Source organism: Pempheris klunzingeri, chromosome 5 (genome assembly GCF_042242105.1).
Source record: "Pempheris klunzingeri isolate RE-2024b chromosome 5, fPemKlu1.hap1, whole genome shotgun sequence".
NCBI classification, from domain to species: Eukaryota; Metazoa; Chordata; class Actinopteri; order Acropomatiformes; family Pempheridae; genus Pempheris; species Pempheris klunzingeri.
In genome coordinates this window covers 6,855,699-6,883,429 of record NC_092016.1, presented here as the reverse complement: position 1 = coordinate 6,883,429, position 27,731 = coordinate 6,855,699, and the positions used below count along the sequence as shown (strand labels likewise).

Sequence of the window (27,731 nt, the reverse complement as noted above, 5' to 3'; positions counted from 1 at the left end):
ATGTAAAGTGACAGCCTGTACATGCTGTGTGAGTGTGTGTGTGTGTGTGTGTGTGTGTCTTTATCAGCACAGAGCAGAGGCGCTGTGGGGAAGAATCAGCCATGACAAACCTGGGAGACAGTTTCCCTCAACAGCCAAAGTCAACCTCAGCTCTGGTTTCTAATTCTCGCTTCTTCTCTTCTCCCTTTCTGTCGTCATATCAACGGCCAACGGTGACATTCAGTTCCGAAAAGATGGAGCTTGCCATTTCAGAACGAAAGTCCATCCCTGGAGTCAGGACACGATTAGCCTAGCTTAGCATAAAGACTAGAAGCAGCTGCACCCACTATCACTAAACACACTTTAAGGTGAAGCGCCTTTTTAGTCATTTTGACTACTCGAAGCGCTTTTTACATCACATCCTCACTCACACATCACTCATACAGGAGGAGTCTAAGTTGGACCCTTCGACACGCTGACTTAGAGGGAATCGAACCGCCCATCTTCTGATGAATGGATGACCCACAGTCTTGTGGTCACAGTGAGTACTGGTACCATCGTGCCGATACAGAAATCAAAACCAAACATATTTCTGAGCTTTGGACAGAGAGCACAAAGAGTTGAAGCTGTGGGAATCGGCTAGCTTGGCTTTGTGAGTTACGCAAACATGGGAGAAAAAATTTGACTTTAATTTGTGTGCTTCATAAAACATGCAAAAGTAAATTACCCCTCCATAAAAAGATAGAGTTAGATGACATCCTGAAAACAGTCATATTCAAGGACATCTCTCCTGCTTTCTTCATTAGTATGGAGTGAGTTAAATGTGAGGCTATGCATGGAAAGCATATAAAGTAATCCTCGTTTCCGCGGGTGATCATTATATTTGCTGGGTGGAGGGATCAAAGAGAGTTAAAACACAGGCTGTTTGCTGCAGAGACCCTGATCAGGGACTGAAACTAACATGGTTCAGAGCAAAAAAGTGTCTTCAACAGCTACAGATAAATAAACGACAATGGTAAAAATGTACCAATACGATTCTTTTTCATTTTACACAATTTACAAGGCTTTTTTTTTGTCTTTATAAGATATCAAAAATGCAAACCTCAGTGGACTACTGCAGGTGATAAAAAATGTAATCTAAAACTATTAAATCTAGTGAGCAGAAGAACTTGCTGGTCTCACAGAGCCTGCAGTACGCAGCATCAACAGAAAACAAAAATATTTAAAAAGTGAGTGTTTAGCAATATTGGTCCTTGAGGGGAGGCTTAATGGCAGCAAAGTGTGAAGGATAATGTGAATTTGGTGTTTTCTGGCTTTACAAATGTTTCTGTTCAGCTGCCAGAGCATCCTTGAACACAGTAACAAGCGGAGCTTTCAAAACAGCCTCTGCTCTTAATTGCATTACCAGACAACACTGATGCAAGAAGTAAAAGTGACTAAACATTAACTGTGATGGATTATTTCTCTACGGCAAGTTTCAAGTCTCTGCAGGATGGTTTTCATAGAAATGAAATGAAAAACCAAAGACTACATGGAATGAAGGAAACTCAATGAACCTTCCAGTATCTAGAAAGTGAGAAGCAGGAGTGTAGAGAGTGTGTACATGATTCATGGGAAATCAGCTACAAAACAAGCATTGTGACCCCTTAAACAAGTCTACGAGTCTACAGCCATGCTAGCAGCTCTGCAAGTTAATCAAATGAAATGCTAAAGTCAGCGTGCTAATAAGCTCACAGTAACAATGCTAACCTGCTGATGTTTAGCTAAAATGTTTACCATTTTCATCATCCGAGTTCAATGTATTAGGAAGCTAATTAGCACTAAACATGATGTACGGCTGAGGCGAATGGGAATGCCATGAGTTTTAGTATCAAAAACCAAGGCTTTCTGCAAACTGAAATGTTGATCAGATGTTAGGCATAGTTATTAAAATTCATCCCAAGGGGGACATGAATTCCTTTACCAAATTTCATAGCAATCCATCCAACAGGTGTTGAGACATTTTAATCAAAGCCACAAATTGGCTTGAGCCCCCCCGCGACCCTGCAGGATTAGCGGGTGTAGCTAATGGATGGATAACAACAACATTCAGAGTGAGACTGAAGGCTAAACCTCCAGATCAGGGGAGTAATGTGAGATAATCTGATGACTGACAAGTAGAGGGGTAATTAAAAAGGTCTGAAACACGATGATTGCGCAGCTCAGAGGGAGAAATTCAATCAGAAGTATCTTTGGTCTGAAGGATTCAGCTATGAAAAGCAAACTGATTGCTGATACAAAAGGCATCACTTTCAATTTCACAGACATAGATTTGCAGTCTTTGTTCTTTACAGTACCTCCACTCAATTAATAGTTCATGAAAGTACAAAGGAACAATAGAAACATGCAGGACTGTGTGGGGTGATGGTTATAATACAGCAAATCAGCATTCAAATGAGTGACGACAATTAATTTTTTGTGAATATTACACCTACAAAAGCAAAAATCTATGGTTCTGTTTTTTTGCTCATTTGGGGACCGATAGCTGCTGATAACTGAACATGAAAGTGAAAAGTCAAGAATGGCCGCAACCCTGCCGGAGTTCCAGTTTTAGACTCAACATGATGCGAGAAGCTTCCTGTAAAAGGCAAAAAATAAAGAGAGTCACACTGGGCTGATGCACAACAGCCCAAATGTGAGTTACTACTCGCGCTCCACTGCTCTGGAAAGCATAATGACACTTTGAAAGAGAACTAGTAGAGAGCAGGAATCAGCATGTCTCTATTGTACTGCGTGTTATCTGAATTTTACATTTGCACATTAAAAATATGAAAAGAAATACTGTAACTTCGGATGAAAAAAAGGGGCAAAAATGAGTAAGCCAGAGATTTAGTATTTCACTTTGATAAAGTCACTGGCCATTTGAGAGACAGGTTTTAAAAAGAATGGGGCAAACTTTTAGTCCCTAGTGTGGGTCAAACCCCAAAAACATTGGATCCAAGATTACCCTCAATGCAACAGGATATGACCTTTCATTTACACCCTACCTGCAAATAAAAACACCCAGGTTTTTAAAACTGCACGCTGCCAGTTTGTACTGCAGTTTATTTATTTATTTTAAATTAGAGGTAAGTAGTGGTGGCAGTTATTAGTAGTAAGCCCTGAACATTTGAATCGCTTTTAATTCAATTTAAAATTTGGGACAAAATTTGTTCATTTTCACAGCAACTATCAGCATGAACTGCACAAATTCTTCAGGTCAAGTTCACTTTTGGTTAACTTTGGCATAACGCCACTTAACAACAGAAAGCCATCTTCATAGTACTGAGTCCAAAATGGTGGAAGGATTAGCCGCATACCACCATCAACTTGTATTCAACCTCCTCTGTCAGAGTAGAAACTGCTCCACAAACAAGGAATGGGTTATAATTTATCAATCTTTAAACTCCATTTCTGTTACAACAAAATATGTCAGGAACTTAAATTCATATCAGTGGAAACTACTGAGGTCTAAAGTCCATGGTCACATTTTAACTCACTGCTGGACTTCCTGAACTGTGTTGTACACCGTTAATTCACATCAAACAGCGTGCCAGCTGTACAGATGTTAGCTATGAGCTAGCTAGTCCCCAACAGGGAATTATTAAAGTAAATCTGTGTGTGTGTGTGTGTGTGTGTGTGTGTGAATTCCCGTCCATTCATTGACTTTAGATGCAACTGCCTTAAATTTGCTTGCCGTTCTGTCTGAACAAACCAAACAAACCATGAGAGAACCAAAGAATAGAAATTCTGACTACATTTCATCCATCCAAGGCAACCGAAGGCTTGTTACTGTATTCTTGTTGTGTGAAATAGAAAATAATGTTTCATTTGGGCCTTGAACTTTTGGCCTATTAACTTCCCTTGAATCAGATTATTGACGGTACATCACATCAGTCTGTGTTTGAGACAGACTTCAGGCTTGGAGCCAACTAGTTATTGAACTGAATGACACATTTCCTCCATGAAACCCCCTCTGAATGAAGACTGAACGAATCATGACTCTGCAGCAGACTGACAGACAGCCAAGCTATGTTCAGCTGAAAGAGAGGATATACTTGAGACACCTATGAATATCTTTTTTTTTCCCTTTAAAAGACTGGATTACACCCATTGAAGTCCTTTACCAAGTTTAGATGCGAAAGAGGATTCAATGTTGTTCCTGAGCGAAGCAGCCTCTGGGTTTTTAAACCTTTTAAAACTCTGCCAAAACAGAGGGTTAGGTGTAGGAGGGATGACAAAAAAATAAGACATGACATACAGCAAAGGACTGCTTTTTTCTTCTTTTTTTTTTTTTTAAACTCAACAGCTCAATTACTCAGAATCAGAATACCAAAGTCTTCTCAAAGGAAACATTAAAACAAAGAAAACAAGCAGAAATCTAAATGACAGACACAAGACACTTTGAGAAATGTGACACCTGCACATACGTCCCAAGAGCCTACGAGCTGTTATTCAACAAACTGCTGCCATTTCTCTTTCTAAATTTGCGCTTTACTGCACAAGTACATGGAGCCGCTGCAGCGGAGACAAAAACTCTCCAGAGCCTTTGCACGGGGACGACAGAGCAGGCCGTCGTCTCGACAAACGATCGGCGTGCGGAGCAGCGGTGGAGACGCCTCAGGGGACTTCATTAGTCACCAGAAGCACAGAGCAAAACGGCAGGCTGATCCGGCTGCCACACAGGGACATGATGCAAGCCGCTCAAATCTGTCAATAAGTATTTATTTATGACGACTCATAAATACCTTCAGTCCCAGAGGACTGCAGATGACAGCGGCTGTCTGAGTGTTGGAGGCAGCGTGGCCTTAACCCCATGTGACACTTAGTGGGCACTTTTAGCTACACCTGTAGAACCTAATGTAATCTCATGCAACTGTTTTTCCATTAAATCTACTTTTGTGATGCCTGTAATGTTAGGCTTTGCTTGACATCGTCACAGAGGTGTTGAATTAGATGTTTTAGCACTGAGGCCATAATTAGTGGTGCTGTACTGCTTCAACAGGGGTGGCATAACAGAAAATAATTGAGAAGCACTGCCCTAACCTAACCTAACCCAACCCCACCCCCACCCCCCCTAACCCAACCCCCCCTAACCTAACCCTAACCCTAACCTAACCTAACCCCACCTAACCCCCACCACCACCCCAGACCTCGGCCCACAGAGCAGAAAGAGACTTGGCCTCTGCTCAAGCAACTTTCCTCCAGCTGGTAGGAAGCAGTCTGAGTCTGGGCTCTGCCTGACTAGAGTTCAACTGCTGGTGCTGGAGTGCCCAGAAATCAGTGCTGAGGATCCAGCAGCACACTGGGCCTCCCTGCAGGAGCAGCTGATCTGATCAGCCCGGAGCAGAAACTCAGACCGGCTAAGCTCAGAACCTTAGAGCCGTCCAGCTTTCTCCTCTGTGGGAGGAGATCTGACGCTGGAAGCTCACCGTGGGTCCTATCTACAAACTTCTGTCCCCACACTGGACATGTCATAAATGAGGTCATAAGTGAGGTCACAGTTCTGTCGACACACAGCATTCCGTCAGATACAGTATGATGTCACATTCCGCACTTTACTGTAAATTCCAAATGAACCTTCTGGAAGCCCCAGAGCAACACTGAGCTGCATGGCTCAGATGAACATCCACACCTCACACTCTCTGTGCAGTGTCAGCTGTGTTTCTGTGCTGGAATACTAACACATGTTGTTTCAGATCTACTTTGTGGTAACACAATCATTGAAGAATATACAACATGTAAACACAACATTGAAGGTCAATGAAAACATTGGCCTGAGAGCTGACTCACTGCTCATGTTTATCACCCTTCAGTGGAATCATGATGTGCAATATAACAGTTTTAGAAACTGTCCAAATTCATGATTCACTGCAAAATATAACTCAAAACTTTGTGTCTTATTTTGTCTGATGAACAATACAAAATTCAAAAACATATTCAATTTGCGAGGATATAAAAAAAAACTGAGAAAACCGGCAAATCCACTCGTTGAAGAAACTGGTCCAGACTGAAATATTACAATAACTATTGGATGGTTTTCCAGTGAAACACTGACATTCATGTCCCCCTCAGGATACTTCTTGACCACATGCCTGCAAAACTGATGGCATTTCCATCAACCTTAGCTGCGGTGCTCATTAGCAAAGGTTGGCACAGGGTTGCTAACATGCTAGACTAATATGGTGACCATGGTGAAAATTATACCCGCTATACATCAGCATGTTAGTATTCAGTATACGTCATTGTGAGCATGTTAGCATGCCGACATTAGCATTCAACTCAAAGAACCACTGTCTATTGATTCATGTTCTCTTAATCAATGAATCAAATCAACCAAATGTTAAGCACTAAACTACTGTGTGATATTTGAATACATTTTCTGTGATATGCATCGGCATTTGAAAACCAAATCGATTTCATGACTTGTATTTTAGCCACTTCATCCAGCGCTGATGGAAAATTACTGTGATGACTGTTGCACAGCAAGGAGCAAAAAAAAAAAAAAGAGGACTGCATTATCATTATTATTATAATAATACAATATAACATGCCCCCTCATGTATGTGAATACGGAGAACAAAACACCTCTTAATAGAACATGTTCTTGTATAACACCACCGTTGCACATTTCCCACAGTGTCAAACAAAAAAAAAAAAAACACGTCATAAAAGGTAGAATATATGGCGTCTATGGAGTCTGTAATGATGAATAAATGTGTAGATACAGAATAATTTGCTGTATATAGATTAAGTCTTCATTCACCACTGAATCTGTCACATCATACACATGCCTCAGGGCAGCAATAAATAAATTAAATGTGTCCTCAAGACCAAAACAAAGACAGACACATGCATCCACACTCTACAACAAGTCGTGTGTATGCCTTTTTTGTTTTAGGAACCTCAATGATTATGAAAATGGGCACAAGTTTGAGCCATGTTTTCTATTCCATAATTAGACATGAATGGTGTAGACAGATGTGGTGCAGAGAGCTACCATTAGAGGGGAAACAATCAGTCGATTAGTTGATTAGTCAATGTGTCAATTTTTACACAAATCTACAACTATTTTAAGTGATCGGTTGATCATTTGTCACTTTTCAGGCAAATGTCGAGACACTCTTTAAATTGTGAGGATTTGCTGCTTTTGGCTGTGATGGTAATCTACATATCTTTAGGTTTTGTTGTCTTGTTGGAAGTGTTTGTACATTTTACAGACCAAAAAATTCCACCATTGTACTAGGTGCAATCAAGAAGTTCAAAGACTGTTGCAAACTAACACTGAGCACAGCACAGTATGTGCAGGTAGCAGGTGTGAGCAAGTATTCCAAGTGAAATCAAGCTTGATCAACATCAGCACCTGAGTTACACACGGCCTTGTGACCACTGGTTCGTTTGCCTTTGCAGTGGAACTGAAACTTGAGCAGAGAGCGATCATCAAATTTTGTGTTAAAGTTGGGGAATCTGCAACGGAGACTGTTGCAATGCTTCAGAAAGCCTACAGCAATGATTCAGTGAGGTGTTTTGAGCGGTTTCAAAGACTGAGGAAGGCGCATTAGGTGAGGAGCATGCTCGTTGTTTTTCTTTGACATGCGCTGGGTTGTACATTTTAATTTCTCCCCCGGGGTCAGATTGTCGACATTCTGAGGCATCTGAGGGAGAACATTGAGCACAAACAGCCTAAACTGTGGAGTGCTGGCAAGTGGATGCTCCAACCTGACAATGCTCCCAATCACAGCACACCACAGTTCCCTCAGGCGCCTCAGAACAGCGCAGTAAGCCTCAGCATTCCCGGTGAACAACCCCGCAAACGTCAAGGAAAATGATGAGCATGGTCTTGGTTTCAGGTTCATGGTGAAATCGCAGTGATCACAAGAACACGAGTAACACAGGTGCTCATGTCGGTCAAGTGATGTAACATTAAATACTTACAAACATTATTTTCTACACGTGCTAGATGCACATTGTGGAGCTGCTCTACGTTTGCAACAGAAACAGTCTTGGAACTTTAATTCCTCGTATTTGGGATGCACCAATCCAACTGTTTCTATCCCAATATAGATACTCAGAGTATCTACTGATTCTGAGCGCTGACACCAGTGATCTTTTACTCCCTCAATGCATAAAAATAAGAACACTAAGAAAAGATGTGATGTCTTGGGTCCGACACAGTTAATAAATACTGACCAGAGCAATTGCAGAACATATTAAGCCTGTGAGAAGATTTTAGGGTCGTGTGTGGCGATTGAATCCAAAGCATCTTTAACTATAAAGACTGACTTCACATGGCTTATTGTGGCTGAATCCAAAGAGAAAATATTCTGTTTTGTCACTGCCAACACTTAAAAGCTATGAAAAGATTACATTAGAGTTGACCACCTGCTACTGTTGGGCTGACAGAGATCCAATTTTATACCATACTTACCGCCTCATCATTTGCCTGCACAAGGGGGTTTCCACGCTGTAACTTTCCACCATGTAACAGCCAAACCGTGCACAGTGTTTGCTTTGTAACTTGCACTGAAAAGTGAAACTTATTCGTAATCCGTCATCGCTTTAATAATCCGACCATTTTATTTGCAGGAGGCTGTGAAAGTGAACGCACCTCAAAATTCTCCTCACGTGCACAATTACATTAAGTAGTTAATCAAAGGTGCAATTGAAAGAAGCTCTGCAACAATCAATGCATGTGTACAACAGTGAGTTTAACATTTGGCAATTTTGTTTCTGCAAACATCTTTTATTCATTTAAAAAAATCAATATGAAGCTCTCACAGTGTTCAGTGTTTTAAGTAGTACTGCACACCTGAGCGGTCACTGTGCTGTAATGAAACACAACAATGCTGGTCTTATGGCTCAACACACCATCTACTGCTTTAAAATCAGAATCAGCTTGAATCTTGCAACAGCATAGCTAGGATAGAGTCAACTTTATAAAAAGAAAAAATAATTTGTGTGTGTCCAGGGCATCATTGATCACCTCCTGCCTCACACAGCCCCCTGCCCACATTCTCAGACTTAAATGTTGTCTGAACACAAACAATCATGCAAAAAACTTTCATCAGCATAAGCTGTAAAATTAGACTAAATGATCTAAAATGAGGACAATGAATCCAACCTTACAAAGCCAATATTTGGAAGTACTCCTCCTCATATCCTCAAACACCATTATGTGTCATCAGTCTAGTGTGCAGTACGCTCCCACTGATGTGTTGTAATTCATTTTATTCAGCTGAGAGGTTTGTGTAGGTGAAGAGAGAGAGAGAGAAAACAGCAAGAGGATTTCCAGTCAGGATGCTTTGAGTTAGGTTCTGCTGTGCTTGCTGGACTTTCTCCTGTGGGTGTACAACTTGGTAGACTATCCTGACCGTGAGAAAAACATGTAAACACAGGTATTGGTCACAGTTCATCCAAACAGCATCAAATAACCAATATTGCTAGATTCAAGATAGCTGATTAATCATTTGAGTAATTGACAAAGCAATGGGACCAGTTATGTTCATCATTTACGTTTAGCTCAGTCCTTCTCAAATAGTGGGGCGGGCCCCCCTGGGGGGGCGCGGTGCGATGCCAGGTGGGACGCGTGTGACCCCGGGGAATATTTTTTTTTGCTGTACTAGAATAAAGTGTAATTGCACATCCCCTACAGTAGGTGGCAGTGGCGCTCCCATTGTCAGAGTGTGCGCAGGGAGTACAAGCTTCCCGAAAGCTAAGACGAAGAAATATGACGAAGCATATGTAACGCTTGGCTTCACTGCGACTACGGTGGGAGACAAGGAAAGACCGGTGTGTTTACTGTTGGCAGCGGACAGATGAAGCCAAATAAATTAAGGCGTCACTTAAAGACATTACACCCCAATCACGCTGATAAGCCGCTTGAGTTTTTTCAGCGAAAACGTGCCAAATATTGTCAACAATCATCCCGCGTTGTGAATGCTACAGCTAAACATTGAGCAGGAGCTGAGAGTTGCAGTATCATGCTTCAAACCCCGCTTCGAAAAGCTGTGCACTGCTAAACGTGCTCATTGTGGCCATTAATCCTGACTTCCTCATTTTGATAAAAAAGAAATCAGCACAAATGGTTTTATTCATTTTTGTTTTGTAGGTTAAAATGTTTTAAATATTGTGCTCCTGAGTTAATGTTGCTGATCAATTGATTTGAATTTATTATTATTTATTGATTTAATTTTATTTTATTTTTCAGTATCAAATGGTTAAATTAGTCGGTCAAAAATGTTCATAGTTTAAATAAGGATTTAATTTTTTTTTAATTTCAGGCAAATTGATGCACTTTAAATCTTTTCTGTTACAGACTAAAAAACAATGTTAATAAAGATATTCTTTGTTGTAAGTTGATCTATATTTCTTTCTTTTTTCTTTTTGTTTTCTTTAATGTTAATAAGGATACAATGTTATGCAGAGGTGAACAATTTTATAGACAAATGATACTATTTATAGTCACGGCGGAGAATGGGGGGTCGGGGGGGGGGTGGCATAACAGAAAATAATTGAGAAGCACTGCCCTAACCTAACCTAACCTAACCCCACCCCCCCAACCTAACCCAACCCCCCCTAACCCAACCCCCCTAACCTAACCCTAACCTAACCTAACCCCACCTAACCCCCACCACCACCCCAGACCTCGGCCCACAGAGCAGAAAGAGACTTGGCCTCTGCTCAAGCAACTTTCCTCCAGCTGGTAGGAAGCAGTCTGAGTCTGGGCTCTGCCTGACTAGAGTTCAACTGCTGGTGCTGGAGTGCCCAGAAACCAGTGCTGAGGATCCAGCAGCACACTGGGCCTCCCTGCAGGAGCAGCTGATCTGATCAGCCCGGAGCAGAAACTCAGACCGGCTAAGCTCAGAACCTTTGAGCCGTCCAGCTTTCTCCTCTGTGGGAGGAGATCTGACGCTGGAAGCTCACCATGGGTCCTATCTACAAACTTCTGTCCCCACACTGGACATGTCATAAATGAGGTCATAAGTGAGGTCACAGTTCTGTCGACACACAGCATTCCGTCAGATACAGTGTGATGTCACATTCCGCACTTAACTGTAAATTCCAAATGAACCTTCTGGAAGCCCCAGAGCAACACTGAGCTGCATGGCTCAGATGAACATCCACACCTCACACTCTCTGTGCAGTGTCAGCTGTGTTTCTGTGCTGGAATACTAACACATGTTGTTTCAGATCTACTTTGTGGTAACACAATCATTGAAGAATATACAACATGTAAACACAACATTGAAGGTCAATCAATCCCTGCACATCCTCCACAGACTAAAGTCTGTATGGGCTGGAAGAGGGAGAGACTTCTTTTATTTTATGTGGACATGATGAGAGTGTTTCGAGTGCCCGTAGGAGACCGCAGGTCTGTGTATCAAGCAGGAAAATGTCCATTCATAGTTCTTCCACTGGGGGGGGGGCGTAACAGAAAATAATTCAGAAGCGCTGGTTTAGCTTGTTTGCCTCATAATGTGCACCAATTAGCACTAAACTCAAAGCACAGCTGAGGCTGATGGGAAGGTCTTTAGTTCTGCAGGTATTTGGTCATAAACCAAAGCAATGGACATTAAGAAAAGTCATCCTGAGGGGAACATGAATGTCTGAACCACATTGTTTCCTGACAATCCATTCAACAGTTGAGACATTTCATTTTCCAAAACCACAAATGTCAACCTCATGGTGACACAACGGGGAAATTCAGAGAAACACCAGTTATTTGGAGTCATCCTCTGGGGAACAAGAATGCCAGTACAAAATGTCATGGCAATCCATGACAAGTCCATCCAATCCATCGAAGAGGTGGACCATTGAATAAAGACATTACCATTCCTTCACTGCCATTAATGTAAACACATGTTTGTGTTTTGGACTGTTGGTTGGACAAAACATTTGGAGAAACTATCAATAATTAAGCATTTCACGCAATAATTAATTATATTTGTACTTTCTACTAAAACATTTTCCGATTAAAAGAATAAAATAACTGAATTTCAGACTTGACCATGACTGTCCTTTCCTCTCTGCACCTCCTTTAAAAAAAGAAGGAAAAAGGAAAGGAGCAGGAGGAAAGAAAACACCCTGGCGTTCTCTCCATCTTTCCTACCAGGTGTTTCCTGGTTGGGACTCATGAGATCTTTTTTCTACTTTTAATACAGAGACTCAAACGCTGTAAGTAGTCGGAGGGCACCAACACACTCTGCCTGACACAGTTCAGTGTGTGTTGACAGCAGATGATTCAGCGCTGTGGGCAGTGGTTTTTACTGTATTATCATACTGAAAGTGACTGTACTCATGTACATTCACTAAATGGCTCAACCTCTTTCATGAGGAAACATTTCTCTTTGAGGTTCTAAGTGCTTCTCAACAATGAACTGTGCTGAACCTCAGCCAGCACCCAAGAAAAGCAGAATTCTTGTGGTTTAAATATCACATTAGATATATATTGCTGGATCGCGTTTGAAGTTGAATGCTTAGACGACCTTTGTTACATGTCATACACCCCCACTCTTCACTGCGGCTGTCCAATAAGGCAAATAATCTTTAGTGTCAAAAGGAAATAACAGCAATATGCTGTAGAAAATGAAAACATTGGCCTGAGAGCTGACTCACTGCTCATGTTTATCACCCTTCAGTGGAATCATGATGTGCAATATAACAGTTTTAGAAACTGTCCAAATTCATGATTCACTGCAAAATATAACTCAAAACTTTGTCTGATGAACAATACAAAACTCAAAAACATATTCAATTTGCGAGGATATAAAAAAAAACTGAGAAAACCAGCAAATCCACTCGTTGAAGAAACTGGTCCAGACTGAAATATTACAATAACTATTGGATGGTTTTCCAGTGAAACACTGACATTCATGTCCCCCTCAGGATACTTCTTGACCACATGCCTGCAAAACTGATGGCATTTCCATCAACCTTAGCTGTGGTGCTCATTAGCAAAGGTTGGCACAGGGTTGCTAACATGCTAGACTAATATGGTGAAAATTATACCCGCTATACATCAGCATGTTAGTATTCATTATACGTCATTGTGAGCATGTTAGCATGCCGACATTAGCATTCAACTCAAAGAACCACTGTCTATTGATTCATGTTCTCTTAATCAATGAATCAAATCAACCAAATGTTAAGCACTAAACTACTGTGTGATATTTGAATACATTTTCTGTGATATGCATCGGCATTTGAAAACCAAATCGATTTCATGACTTGTATTTTAGCCACTTCATCCAGCGCTGATGGAAAATTACTGTGATGACTGTTGCACAGCAAGGAGCAAAAAAAAAAAAAAAAAAAAAGGTGACACTTTAGACTTACTGCATATGTAATCTCCAACAAATTGACTGTATATTTTTAAACACGTCTCCAGACTGTAGGCCTGTTAGAATGCTAACCGGAAAAAGCTAGAAATGAAAAACAACCACGTACAGGGTTAAACTCACTGTACTGTTCTGAACTGAACTGTACTGCTGACTGCGGATAGTTTGAGGGCCGTCTTTGGCCCCAGCTGACTCTCTGTCTGATGCTCGTCACGGAGCTCCCTGCTCTGTGAGAGCCCTGCTGAGACATCCTTTCACTTCTCCAAGATGAGGAGGAGGAGGAGGAGAAGGAGGAGGAGAGGTTACATAACCCTCTGAGAAGAGTTCCGTCTCAGGGAATTTGACAGGGGAAGGAGAGATGACAAAGGAGGACGGAAGTCGCCTCCAGCAAATCTGCGGCCAAAACATGCGCCCACCACCCACCGAAAAGAAAAAGCAAGCCTCCACATCAGCAGAAGTAGCTCCATATAGCAGAGAAGCAGGAGGTGATGTGAAGATGTTATTTATCTCGTTTGTGTAATAAAAGGCTGCCAGGGGATTAGATGTGTGCAGGGAAGGATGCGTGGGTCTCTTTGAGGAGGGGGGTTTCTGCAGTTATGGTTTCCCTGCTCCATTTGTCAGGCACGCTTGGAAACAGGACAAAAAAGAAAAAGGAACACTGGGGGAAGACTGCAAGCTTCCAGTGTTAGAGAGGCAAGAAAACACAGCTGGTGGGTGTGTAAATGAATACATAAAAGAATGCATCAATATCTGATTTCTAATACTGGCAACTTAACTCTGACCACCTCTTTACATTTAAAATCAGAAAAGGCTCAAGGCTGCGGCACAGACTGCAGAATATTCAGAGATGCTGCTTAGCAATGCAAGTCCACAAGGTCACTAGCTGTAACTGCATAAATGTTTCACCCCTTCACTCAAAAACTATGTGAAAAAAAAAAAGCTTCAGAAGGCTTCCAAGGCAGCAGCAGCTCCTCTTCCACCTCTGTAGACAGAACCAACAGAAGCTGAGCAGGAAGCTCTGCAGAACTGCAGAGAAAGCGCTCTGAAGTAACTGAGCTAAGTTGCTTTCCACTGGATAGCTTCAGGTTGGCGTCCAGCTGTGCTGCTGCAGCTCTGCCATCCTGCAGCCACACACAAGAGCCTGCCTCAAGACTCAAGGTAAAGATCTTCAATCAACACTTTCAGACTGTGAAAACTCACCTCCATGCAGAGGGCAGAACACTGCTGTGGCTCTGCTCTTTGGATGTTCAACTTTCCAGCATGTAGCATTTCATGGTCTCATTCGTCTCTTGTGCCTTAATAAAAGGAGCTGGCTTGGATCCCTTTGTGCAGTTTGCAATAAAAAAGGAACAAAAGTAAAGACAAACAAGATTGCTATTGACTTCTCCCCCTGGAACATGGTTCAGTCGAAGTTAGGTCAGATTTGTAGGTCTGGAGGGAAAGACTCATCAGCTGCTTTCTCAACTTGAAATGTAAATTATTTATTAGAATTAAGAATGAACCTGAGTCTTTGTGCTCTTTGGGAAATAAACATCCTTTGTTTCATCTTGATGGCCTTGGGTGAAACCTGGGCTGTTTCCTTCCTCTGATTCACGCCATGTTTTATCTGCTCCTGAAAGATTTCATCAATACCACACATTTGTTCGATTTCACAAAATCTAGATCCAAAAGCCCTCCGAGACAGAACACGGAGTATTATGTACTTGTACACCGCTCATTAATTTCTGATCTCTTACAACACTGGAGACTTTCAGCAACCTCAACCTCAGCAACCTGGCATTTATAAAAAATAAGAAAAAAAAACTCTGAAGTTGAAGAGCTTCACTTCAAAGTGGCTGCTTTGCAAAAAAATAAATAAAAAAAACAGACAAGATACAAGATCTTTTAAGACAACAAGCTGACAAGAACAACAAGCTATCAGGAAGCTCAAACTATGTAAACAAGGAAAGACTAGATGTTGCATGGCTGGTTTCTCTGCACCAGTTTCTCTACAAAACTTCCCCCAAAGCCTTCAGGTTTCCATTCAGTCTGATGAGGTTTAAATCAACAACATGATATAAAATTAATATTTGGCCGAAGGGGAAAGCTAACACAACCGCAGTGGCGTCTCCAGTTTGGAAAGCCATCCTTCAAAATCTCAGAAACACCAGAGCTGTGCATGTCTTGTTGATTTCCTAGAATTATGTTTTTATAATCAAAACTCTGGTATGATTTCCAGCAGTGGTGCTGCCTTTTACTCACTTTATACCAAGGCGTCTACATGAGACAGTATCAGACTCTCTGTGCTTCCATTCTAACTGTTGGCTTTTCAGGCTTTTTTGTAGCTGGGTATAATTTGTAGCGTCATACAATATGAATGAAGATAGTGGTAGTGAGCTTCTTGCTACAGTTGCATTAATAAAATGGTGAAAACAAAAGAAAAGAAAAAAAAACACAAGTGATGAGATTTTGGAGCTGCCAAATATATGTTCTGCCAAATATATGTTCTGCGCTTCAACAGAACATACACAAAATTTATGAAAATTCATGCCGTGAACTAGAGACAGAGAGCCTCTTCTTAAGGCTCATTTCGTACAAACACGAGCGGTCTGGTCTTCAGACAGATTGACAGCTGACCGTTTGCTGACCTGATCTGCTGACCGACGAGCTGATTAGCTGCTGAACGGGCGACATGCCTTACGTTCTAAAACCAGCCACTGTTGACTTGATGAGTCATAAAAAGGTGTAAAAACATGTACAAACATAGGATGAAATGACCAAACCTGTTTATTGCCTCAAAAACAAAGGAAACTGTCAAGTATGCGTGCAGCCTGTTAATATATATTCAGCCTAAAATAAATAATTATTATTCTTCAAACATTTTGCTTTAGGCAAAATCCCAAATATACTAATTAGGCTTTAGTCTAACTTGGCTTTTGCAAAATGCAGCATATATTTTACTTGTATTAATATATTGCAGTGATGACGGTAATGAGTCCAAGGCCGCAGTGGGTACTTGAGGTTAGACTGATTTGTCAGATTGCTCCTCATTAGCAGATGCCATTTCAAAGTAAAATAAGTGATTTCACCCAAAGAGGGAATGTGATTCCTAACTTTGAGTTGAATTGATTACACTTAATGAATATGACAAAAATAAAAACTCAAAAGACGTGGCAGATGTGTTTTTTGCTCATTTCTGTCTACATACAATTATAAAAAGACAACCAGCACCATCATTAATGCGTTTTCTGGGAGGTGAAAGCCTGAGGTGGGAGCATCATGGAGGCCCACAGTGAACCCACTGAAGGCTGAGTTTGTGAGTGGGCTGACACTAAGCACCTGCTTGCATCATTAACTCCTCCTCCAGAACCACAGCGTCCAACAGGAAGCTAACCGGATTTGAGACGTTTCTGTGCGGCTTTATTTTTAGTCTTCTGTCACTTCACCTCCTCACAAGCACGAGACAGACTTTCACTCAGTTTGGTTTGAGGCTGAACTTGGAGCCAAAATAATAGTCCTGTGGTGGTGCTGTAATTCAAGTTAATACATTTCTGACCAACAAACCAAAAATCATCTGGTTTAGTGATTGTTGTGAAGAATGTAAATTATGTTAATAACTATTATCTGCAGCATCACAAGGTACTCAAACCACTTGACACTTTTCACTTTTCATCCACACAAATTATGCTAGTTGAGCTAGCTGTCAGCTAGTTAACAGATCCTTTAATCTGATATCTGGTAGATGTGATGCCGTCAGGCCACATGAACTCCTCTAAAATATGGACGTGTGTTCCCAAGAACAAGAATGTACGGCAAGCTGTGTGAACCATCAGGATGACGACTTTTTACTTGTTTATTATAACCAGCAGTAGCAACTGGAGGCTAAGAGACAAAACCAATAGAGGAACAAACTAAAACAGGTGTGGGCAGCAGAAGATGAAGAAGAAGAAGAAACACATGTGAGCCGTTAGGTGAAGAGCTGCAGCCAATGGACTCCTGTCACATGAGAAAACAGTTGGACTGCATTGTGGCTCTGATTATAACAGCTCATGATCTGACGGGCAGAAATTATATCATAAATATCTGCTCCAATACTGCTATATATCACAGTGTATCATATGCATGTAAGATTACTTACAAAACAATCAAATAATGTTCACCAATACAGTTGTGCTTTACATTACAAAAAGTTCTGCTGATTGTCACTTAAAATTTGCTTGGAACCGTTAACTTGGTCAACAGAGATCATCAGCGTTAAATAAGCTATCGCCCCGTTCTTCAACAGGTACGGCACAGGTATCTTAACTAGGGCTGCAACAATTACTTTCATAATCGACTAATTTGTGGTAAGTGGTCTGTAGCTTTAGAGTGCCTTTCTAGTCTTTTCGACCGCTCAAAGCTTTTACACTTCATTCACAGACGGGCAATCTAAGCAGGAGGCTCAAAAATATCAGAAAAAGGTCAAACTAAACGTCTGCAACAATTTTCAAAAGTCCAAATTGATATCTTTCCGATTTCCGATTCAATTTCAGCGCCTTTTCTTTTTTTTGCCAGTCGAGGCATAGTTAAATGGGCCGTCATTTTTACCGTACAAGCTGTTGCTGATTCACATTAATTCAGTGAGTTACTTTATGACATGCAAAAATTAAATATGGCCGTTGTTGGGTTTGTAGGCTCTCTGCAAGCAGATGTCTGTGCTCAGCCAAAGATCATTATGTGACTTAAACTGCCATTCATGTCATAATTTAATCGGATCAGTTTAACAGTTTGGAAGCAGGACCCTTTGTATTTTGGATCAGTTTCAATGTGCCACACACATTTTTGCACAAAAATGTGTTTTGGGTTGAATCTATCGATAAATCTTTTCCAGGATGCAGTGTGACTGCGCACTGGGCAGATGTGTGATTTAGGAAATAAGGTCATTAATAACACCAGTTCTACAAACTAAACTGGAGCATCCATCGTCCCGACTGGCTGTTCTCAGATCTGCTTCCAGTCACACTTTGCATTACGTCAGTTTTCCCTCTAATGACTTATTCCCCCACAGTTAAATCCACTCGTGCCAATGAACTGTTAACCTGAATTATTGATTTCTTCATCCTGCAGTGATCCAGAGCAGTCTGCTGGGCAAGAGTCTGGGGAGTAAAACTGGCAACCCACCACACAAAGACACGCCGGCTGACACCTCCTACCAAGAGTACAGCAACATGGGAAACTCCACTTCCTCTATGACACAACAAATCGATGCCACACACTCCAGTCTACTAACGAATTCACACTATTTATTTATGAATCAATGCAGGGAGAAACAGGGCTTCCAGCTTTAGTTGGAGCGAAAATAAAAATCCAAGAAGAGGCCGATTTCTCTGCTTGATTCTCAAGTTTCTGTCCAGTTGATGTGATATTGGTAAAATCTTCTGAATATGCACAAATAAACTGCCACGTCTGCCTTCTGCCAGAGCAGATTAATCACTCTCACACACACTTGTGAAGTGAATGGAAAGGCCTTATCTGCATATTGAAATGAAACACAACAAGATGCTCATTAACAATCTTCCCAGCAGCACAGGAGATCACGCTGGGTCTTCTTCTGGCTTCCACGCTCGTTTTACGAGTGAGAGCTCGCATGTCCAGGCTGCCCTCCTGCACAGCAGAGACGCATTCATCTGAACCTAACGTGGACAAACGCGGGGAGAGCCATTCAACAAATCAGCTGAATGGCCCTTAACTGCGGTGCAGCCAAGGACTGCACTTCAATACTTCCTGCAATTCAACGCAGAGCAAAGCAAAGACATTTTCAAAACAGATAAACGACTTCACGCTCAATGCAATTAACACATGAACAGATATGCCTTCAAGTAAACTGCAGTGATTCTCAATCGTTGATAGATTAACCCCTGTGAAGGAATCTTAATGTTGTAGAGCACTTTAACACACACACATATAGATAATACTGAGTTTACAGTAAGAACAAACAAAGTGAGATTGCATTTCATCCCAATTCCTGAATGAATGAGACCTGCATGTATGGACAACCTGGTTTAAAGGGCTAAAGCTTGTGTTACAGGGCGATTGTTTCTAAATTTCTTTGAAAAGCACCACGCAAACAAACCAAACTGCATAGGATGTGTGCTAAAATTACAGACTCCTCATTCCATGGAAGGATTCCCTTCGGATTTCTTTCAATTTAAGGTTACCGCGTGGTGTACCAAGCAAATACTTCTAGCATAAACAACTTAAAACACCTAACATGAAACAAGTCGAGTGTATCTTTAATTCGGCGTTGATTTTTTTAGACTATGTAGCGCCTGTTTAAGAAATATTTCAAATTTAACAGTTGGATCACAACGGTGGCTGTCGCTTTTCAGGAAATGTTTTGGTACGGCAGCAACGTAGAAGCAACAGGAGAATGGAGGAGAAAGAAACTATTTTGTTAAAATAAGAGATTCTTGGTGGATTAAATATATGCCGAATTAATCGACAGCTCTTTATGCTGCAAACAGATATAAAGTGTTGTTGATTGCTTTTAGTATTTAGTCAGATTTTCGAGTGCGCTTTAAACTGACACATTTCTAATACAAGTCAGCTGGCGGGTCCCTCCGCACCAGACAACAGGTGCATGCTGCTTCAGTGTGCGGCACAGACTCACCTTCTGCTGCCGCCGGGCCATGTCCGTGGGCTGCTTGGCGTTGAACGGGTAGGCAATGCACCGCAGGACGAACACGTAAATTTGCAGTTTAATTTTCCTCTCCTCTTCCTCCTTCTGGATCCTTTCGCGCTCCTTCCTCTCCTCCTCTTCACCTGTCGAGCTGTTGTCTTTTGCACTTTTGCCGGCGGCGCCTCCAGGTGCGGCGGTCTGACGCTTCTGGCCGCCCGCACGGCCGCTGTCCCCCCGTTTCCCCGCCGAGGAGGCGGCCGGTTTCTTGGGAGTCTCCTGCACAACTTCTGGGTCGGACTCCCCGCCGGTGTCTTCGCTGGAGGACGGGTCCAACATGGTTCAGGGCGTCAAAACTCCGGCTCGGAGCGACGGAGGAAAAGAAAGAGAGAAAACACCTGTTAAAGCTTTAGTTTGTTTGTTTTAGTCGACGTGGCGTTCACGGCTGCACTTTACCGGCCCGCGGTGCTTCTCTGCTGCGGTCCGCGGTGCGTTTGGAGCCGCGACCTCAGAGGGACGTGGGGGTGTTTTTTTTTTTTTTTTTTTGTGCGGGGTGGGCGGAGTTTTCACGGTTAATGTTTGGAGGATGAGTGCTGGAATGGCAGCGCGGAGCTCCAGCACACAGGTGAGCAACCTGTAGCTGCAGCCAGAGATAGGAGAGCAGCGGCGAGAGGGCTCAGTCTGTCGGTATGTCAGGAAGCACCAAACTCAGCCCAACCACCATGTATGGAAGCTCATGGCCGCCAATTACAGCCTGGTTTCATTATTCTGAATCTAAATTTGGACATTAAGATTTCTCCATAAAGGGCTGTCAGCTCTGGAGCACATTATCGACTGAAATCAAATTAATTTCAGATATAGAATCTTTACAATAGAGGTTAAGTGCTGGCTAAAAGCAAATCTTATCTTTGGTGTATGTTAATTGCAATATGTGTATTTTAATGTATTTCCATATCTATGTACTTTTATCATACTAAAGGTTGTATATTTAAATTAAAAACTGTTAGCCTATATTTAATTTGTTTAAACTTCAAATCCAAAGTGTAAATATAACAGTCCAGCTAGATGTTTTCCCCATTTTGACTTTTCTTTATTATCAATACCAATAATAAAAAAAAAAAGTCATCATATCAAACCAAATTTTAAACACTATTAATGGCTGGGATTTCTTCTGCTATGTCCGTCAACTGTATTTATACTCATTAGTTATCTCTCCATAGTGGTTTGTACTGTGGCGGAGTTGCATTCAAGTGATGTGCATATACATAACGGATTCACAGGAAACTAAGCATGCATGTATACTGGATAAAATTCAGTAGACAAGCGCAAATGCACATTGTACATAATTTGTCTTTGGCGTTTTGAAGGGAAAACATGAGCCAGAACAAATACGGCAAAAAGCAATTTATGAACTTTGTTTATACAGCCAAGTCACAAATTTCCTCCAAATAGTTTTACAATCTGCACAGTAGCCACACAACACCTTCACCATAGACCCTCAGTGTAAAGATAATGAGTGCTGAAAGAGTTTCCTGTCCCCTGTGATTGATAAACGTGTCTTTTAAGCCAAACTATGGTACAAATATCATTGTAAAGTTCTTAAATTAATCATATAAATACTTTCATAAGTTCTAGATTCTACATGATAGATTAGATATAGGTTATATTTTGAATTGGCTGTGTCTTACAATAATTGTCTTGCATAGATTCCTGTGCTGCATGTACAGATGACAAAATAACAAATGATTTCTGTAAAATCACATAATTCAAGTGCTTTCTCCAGAATGTTAGATCCTCTGAATCATATTTTAGATCATGAGTGCCTGCTTCTGCAGGAGAGGACCATTTTTAAGCCACCGTGTGATACCTCTTCCCGAATAGACAATCTTTGACTGGAAAAGGAAGCAACATGTGTTTAGCTGGCAGGCATCCAGAGAGCTGGAACAGAAAAACATTTAAAGAAATAGGCCTCAGATGAAAGGATACAAGGTAATATCAATAAGGAGTTTATCAATATCAATACATAGCAAAACATTTGTGTCTGTCTGTTTGTATACACGGGGACACCTTTTTCTTTTTCCCCTCTCTCTGAAGTTAGAAGAAAGCTCACTAGACTGTGTTGTTCTGTGTTTTTAAATGATGCTATCTATGTATTTGCTGCTATTGTAAAGGAACAGTGGATGTACCTGTAAAGTACGGAGGGACACACATGTACATATCTACTCATTTATGTAGACATGGATATATTAGTACAGATGTAACATATACTGTGTATCCTACATGTACGTTATATAAAATATCAGTTTCTATTTTTTTCTAAAACTTATTTCATCATAATATCCTTTTAAAACGTATTTCGAGTATTTTGAACCATCGTGAAGGAATCATTTATTGCAGGACTATAGTATAACCACTGGTTTTAGTCAGATGTTTTACAATCTTACTGGAAATGTATTCAGAGGCTGTCACTGAGAGACACTGGGGTCACTAGAGGGCAGTGTCTCTGTGGTGTATTCTAACTAGAGGTTTAGATATAAAGAGAGTTTACAGAGGAGCTGTTAGCCTACATACAGACACAACAACAGCTGGACACACAACCTGTATGTGTGTGTGTGTGTGTGTGTGTGTGTGTGTGTGTGTGTGTGTGTAATGTTGTACCCATATTGAAGGAACAGAGCGTTAAAACTGCTTCATTTCTCACTTTGGTCAGTTCCAAGAGCTCCAGGCTTGTTGGGTTTTGGCCATGTAGAGTAGGTCCTAGAGTAGGTAGTACTTTGTCATGTTCTACACATAGAATGACACTTGGTAATGGTAAATGGTAGCATTCAGTGGTCCAATGTATTGTTGACAGTTAAAGGTTAATTGGGATGAAATGAACTTGTGTTCATTAAGCTGATTTTCTCTGTACTTTGCTCAAAATCAATGAAATACCATAACACGTTTACACCGTTACCATGCACCCAGGCTGGTCCTCACATTGCACACACACACACACACAACTGCTAACATTTGCCAGTCACTGATGTCAGTTAGCTACGTTAAGGTGGATCACACACTGTCACCACTAAATAAAACCAGAAAATATTTAACTTACTGAAAAATGAAAGTTTTGCATTTAACCCTATGTTAATTTTTTATTCGCCTGTTGCTTGTAGCTCTCTTGTCTCCGGTACAAAGTCTCTATGCTGACTCAATAAGATGGCAAATGAGACTAAAAGGGAGAAGAGAGAAAGAAAGGGATGAAATGAAGCAGTAAAGAGGGAACAAGTGAAGTGAACAAGGAAACAAAAAGGTGTCACATTTGTTTTAATATTCCATGACGTTTTTCGGTTCTGTGTGTTCGATTTTAGAGACAGGGTTTGTAATGCTGGGAAAGACTATAGCAAAAGTAGCTAGACTTTGAAAGTATCCAACCGAGAAAATCCCACCACCTCCCCTTTAGGCCTCCCTCCAAATCCAAAGTCCCCCCCACAACACATGAGCACACACTGCCAGACAAACATTGTTCCAACGGTAGTGAGGAGAAAACTGGCCGCCGCCGCCGCAGCTCCTCTCGTTCTGTTCGCTAGCTTGTCAGTGAAAAAAGGGAAACTCTCCCCGATCTTAACGGCCCCTGCCTCAGTCTCTTCTCTTTCTGGAGCTGTCGGCTGAGCTCTTTACAATAGGCCTCTTTGATCTTTAAGTCCATGAGTTTTTCAGCCTGCCTGGTTCCTCAAGTCTGGCTTTTTGTGGACAGTTTGCTGCAGCTCCAGGACCTCATGATGACAGTTGACAGTTTCTTGAAAGGAGTCTCTGCTGCCTCCAGCTTTTCTGTCTGCATCCTCACGTGTTTTTCTTCCTCGAGCTGCTGCTTGAGATCTTCCAGCTCCTGTTTGGCTACGTTGACCTGTGTGACAAGCATCTGCCTTTCAACTGAATGCTTCCTTTTTGTCTCCGTCAAGGGGGCAGACCAGTTTCTCTCTGCTCATCTCATGGTCATTCATGGCTTCGGCTTTCTGAAGGTCAATCTTCAGCTCCTCGGTTTCCAGGACTTTTACCATTGAGGTATAGAAAAAGTGTTATGTGTTATTTATATTAAAAAAAATAAAGCAATCACACTGTGATAGGTATAATCATCAAGGCTGAGAAGTCATTTTCACTTCTTACTTCACTTCTCTTACACAACGACCAAATCATGAGATTAGAAACTCCACTGTTGATGAGCTGAACTGAAGGTGTTCGAACCCAAAAAACACAGCCTGTGCCCAGCAGTGTAAAACAGTGTGAACCTACCAGAGGAGAGAGGATGGGGAGGAAAATGGTGATGATGGCAGCATCGCTGGCCACCTCTGTTACCGTGGTGACGATGATGCAGGCGACAGCAATCGTGGCCAAGGGTTAGCAAATCACCCAGAGGCGTCATCAGCTCGGCCACCCACAAAGACAGGCCTGACTCCTGCAGATGCACACAAACACACACACACACACACACACACACACACACACACACACCTGGGCTGTTTGGGCTTTGATATGCTAGTCAATGAGAAATTGAGAAATTGAATTTAGTTTGTGCTGCTCACGGCTTTCAAATGTGACATTTAAAAACTTGAACAGCAGCATCTCTTTTCAGGCGCAGAGTCCCCGTGACCCCGGATTATTACCCTGGAGAAATATGTGACACTGTGACCAGTTTGTTCTGCGGATTCTCCAGAGCAAATGGGACACTGTGTCTGAAAAGACACGTTGCTGTTGAATTTTAGATTATTTTCAACGCTGTGGGCAGCACAAACAGGTAAGGCAGGTTGAGCTGGGTGTCAGGGGGGCGGCATCTCAACTCGACAAACTGGTTCGACGCTACGAGGGTTACGCGAGATGTGTGGAAATATCAAGAATGTCAGTTTCATGTCACTCTCAGGCCAATGTACGTAAAGTCAAATATTTAATTACATTTCCTAATTTTATTTGAGGAACCGCTGGTGGGTGTATAAAGTTTATGTTGCACACAGACAGACAGAGCTCCACTGACTAAAAGCGCCACTTTCCAATATACTTGGAACCATATACTTGTTGAATGAACGAATGAGCACATAATTGTATAAATGACTCACGTTGAATGAATGAATGATTGAATGATTGTAAGTGACTGACAGATTTTATGAATGTATGTATGAGTGAATGAACACACTGAAAGAATGACACACTGACTGACATGCTGAATGAATGAATGTATAACTGATTGACTGTAGAAATTAATGAATTAATTAAGGAACAAATACATGAATTAATACATGATTGAACATTTAACTGAATAAATGACTCAATGCATGAATGAATGAATGAACCTCATGGTTTCCCAGTAACCTGTACTCATCTTCTTTTCTTGCTGCTGTGCCTTTCTCAGTTGATTCTCCGCCACATCACCACAGGAACTGTGAAGCTGTGTGTGACAGTGTGTGTGTGTGTGTGTGTGTGTGTGTGCTCAGAGCACACAGACAGATTAAATTATTGATAGGCGATAGAGAAATGCTCACAGTCAACTAAATGATTGACCGTGATTGGTTAAAAGCACCCTGAGAACACTTGGTGCTGACAGGGAAATGAAAAGATTACTGAGCACGTGCGGAGGACAGCGGCGCTCATAATAACCTGTCCGGCACGCCACACCACTAATGCTAACATTAACATTACACTCACGCCTCAGCTTCAGGTTATGTGGAAATGAAAGTAGGTAAGATCCAAACTGAGTTTTTCACCTATTCAGTATCTGAATTGTTTTTTTAGTATACTTCCTTCCTATTTCCGTTCGTTTTGGCGTGTGTATTTATGCAGTGATGGTAGTAATCAGATCCTTCAAGTAAAAGTATAAATACTCCACAGCAAGTAAAAGTACTACCTTCAGAACCTTACACTTTTGGCGTAAGCACCAGCAGGTATTCTCCAAGAAATCAAGTTCTGGGTATGTTAAATAATAACATGCAAGATCGAGAAACCATTTAGGTTACTGCAGAGGGTCATTGTTATAGGATACTGGTGTTTCTTTAAAACACTTTTGAGTTCATTTGACCACAGCTTATTAAAATGTACCTAAAGCAAGGGCAAAATTATTTGAATGTCTGCGTGTGTGCCTGCTTGTATCTGTCCATCTGTAGCTTAAAGATGACATTCATAGAAGTTCGGTGTCATTTTGAAATGGATCATCTAATTATCTACCAGACATGTTATGATCCATTAACGTGAGGCACGATAGGAGAAGAATAAATCTAAAGTTTTTGCTGTGTTCACTGACTAGTTGACTGTAGGAGAGACCGGGGTTGCTTTGACTACTTTTCACTCTGGAAAATGTATGTTTGAATATTATAACCAGCAGCAAATTAAAGATTTAGGTCTCATCTATGAATAAATATGTGCACAATAATGTACGCAAATGGTTTCTAAAATTAGGTGATTCGTGCTTTTGCCAATAATAGTTTACTTTTTCTACATTTGAATTTACTTTCTTTGTATTTTTTGACATTATAAAGGACTTGTTGAAAGGCCTGTTCGTAAAAGGTTTTTCTAGAGGTCACAGAGAAACAGCATAACAGCTCCAAGGAAAAATGCAACATAAAAATGTCACTTTTTAGTTGTTGTGTTAATGTTAGTTAGTGTTTAGTGTTTAAATGTTAATGAAATATAAATCAAATATAACCAACTAAATTAGATAAAACGCTCTTTACCATACTGAATTGCATAGAAACCTATTTTGCATCGCCTCATACTGGGTTGATTTGCATTGTGTTGAATCAAATCATATTGAATCGCACCCCTGACACGTCACTGAAGTTTAAAGTTCAGTGGGTTTTAGGTGGGTACGACCTGGGTGCATTACATAAGTACACCAGAGGTATTCAGACACCATTTGAGTGAGAAAAATCCTCAGTGTGGTCATAACTTATTGAACATTATGGAAATCAGACTAAACCAATATTTACCATGCGTGAGGCATGACAATAAGAGAAACGTCAACAGACAGACAGACAGTGAGGATTATCTTGTGATAATAAGAGCCGTACACCTCAGCTCACTGACACCTCTGGCTCTCTGTGGGTGTGAAAGCATCTGCATGCGTCCCTGCCATTAAAGCCTCATTTAATGAGCTTTACTGCTCATTAGTCACAGGAGGCGAGAATGAAAACTGAGAGGAAAAATGTAGGGTACGGTGTGATTTGTTGTCCTCTTTGCTGAAACAGAACAAAGCAAACCTGAGTTTCTTGAAGTCAACCCAAGAACAATGTATAGTTGAAGCATACTTTAACTCCTTATCTTAAAGTCCTGAGAGACATTAAACAGTTGCTAACTCTATTTGTGACCTCTGACCCATGGCTAATGCTTATTATCTAAATGCAGGAGTATTATTTTCCCTGAAATATAACAGTAGGGTCAGGACGTGGATTTGCTGGAAATATTTTAATCGTGAATTTAATTGTGGATTTGGTCGAAGTTCCTTAAATATTTCACCCACCAATGTTGTTTGATTGTGTTGCTTGACTTTTACAGTGGTTAATTTTAATCACTTATATTACCAATACCAATATCACAATGTAAAAGTAAAGTCCTGAAAGTATTATCGGCACAGTGTACTTTAAGTATCAAAAGCTCTGATTGGTCAGAATCACAGAAGTGGTTCAGACTGCAGCTCCAAACTGTGCATGACTTTCCCTTTTTTAAAATTTGTGTTTTATGTCGGCAAGCGAGTCAGTCAGCACCTCACCCCGACAGGTGTGCGTCTTCCCTCAGTCTGT

At 41.2% G+C, this 27,731-nt stretch overlaps 1 protein-coding gene across 1 annotated transcript in view; it reads right to left on the bottom strand.

Moving 5' to 3' along the window:
- Positions 1–20,451, bottom strand: part of LOC139201197 (calcium-dependent secretion activator 2-like) — a 40,056-nt gene extending 19,605 nt beyond the window's left edge. The window contains exon 1 of the mRNA XM_070830459.1: positions 19,963–20,451. Within this exon, the coding sequence (XP_070686560.1) occupies positions 19,963–20,307 (345 nt within the window). The 5' untranslated portion in view covers positions 20,308–20,451. The remainder of the gene's footprint in view (positions 1–19,962) is intronic.
- Between the last annotated feature and the right edge of the window lie 7,280 nt (positions 20,452–27,731).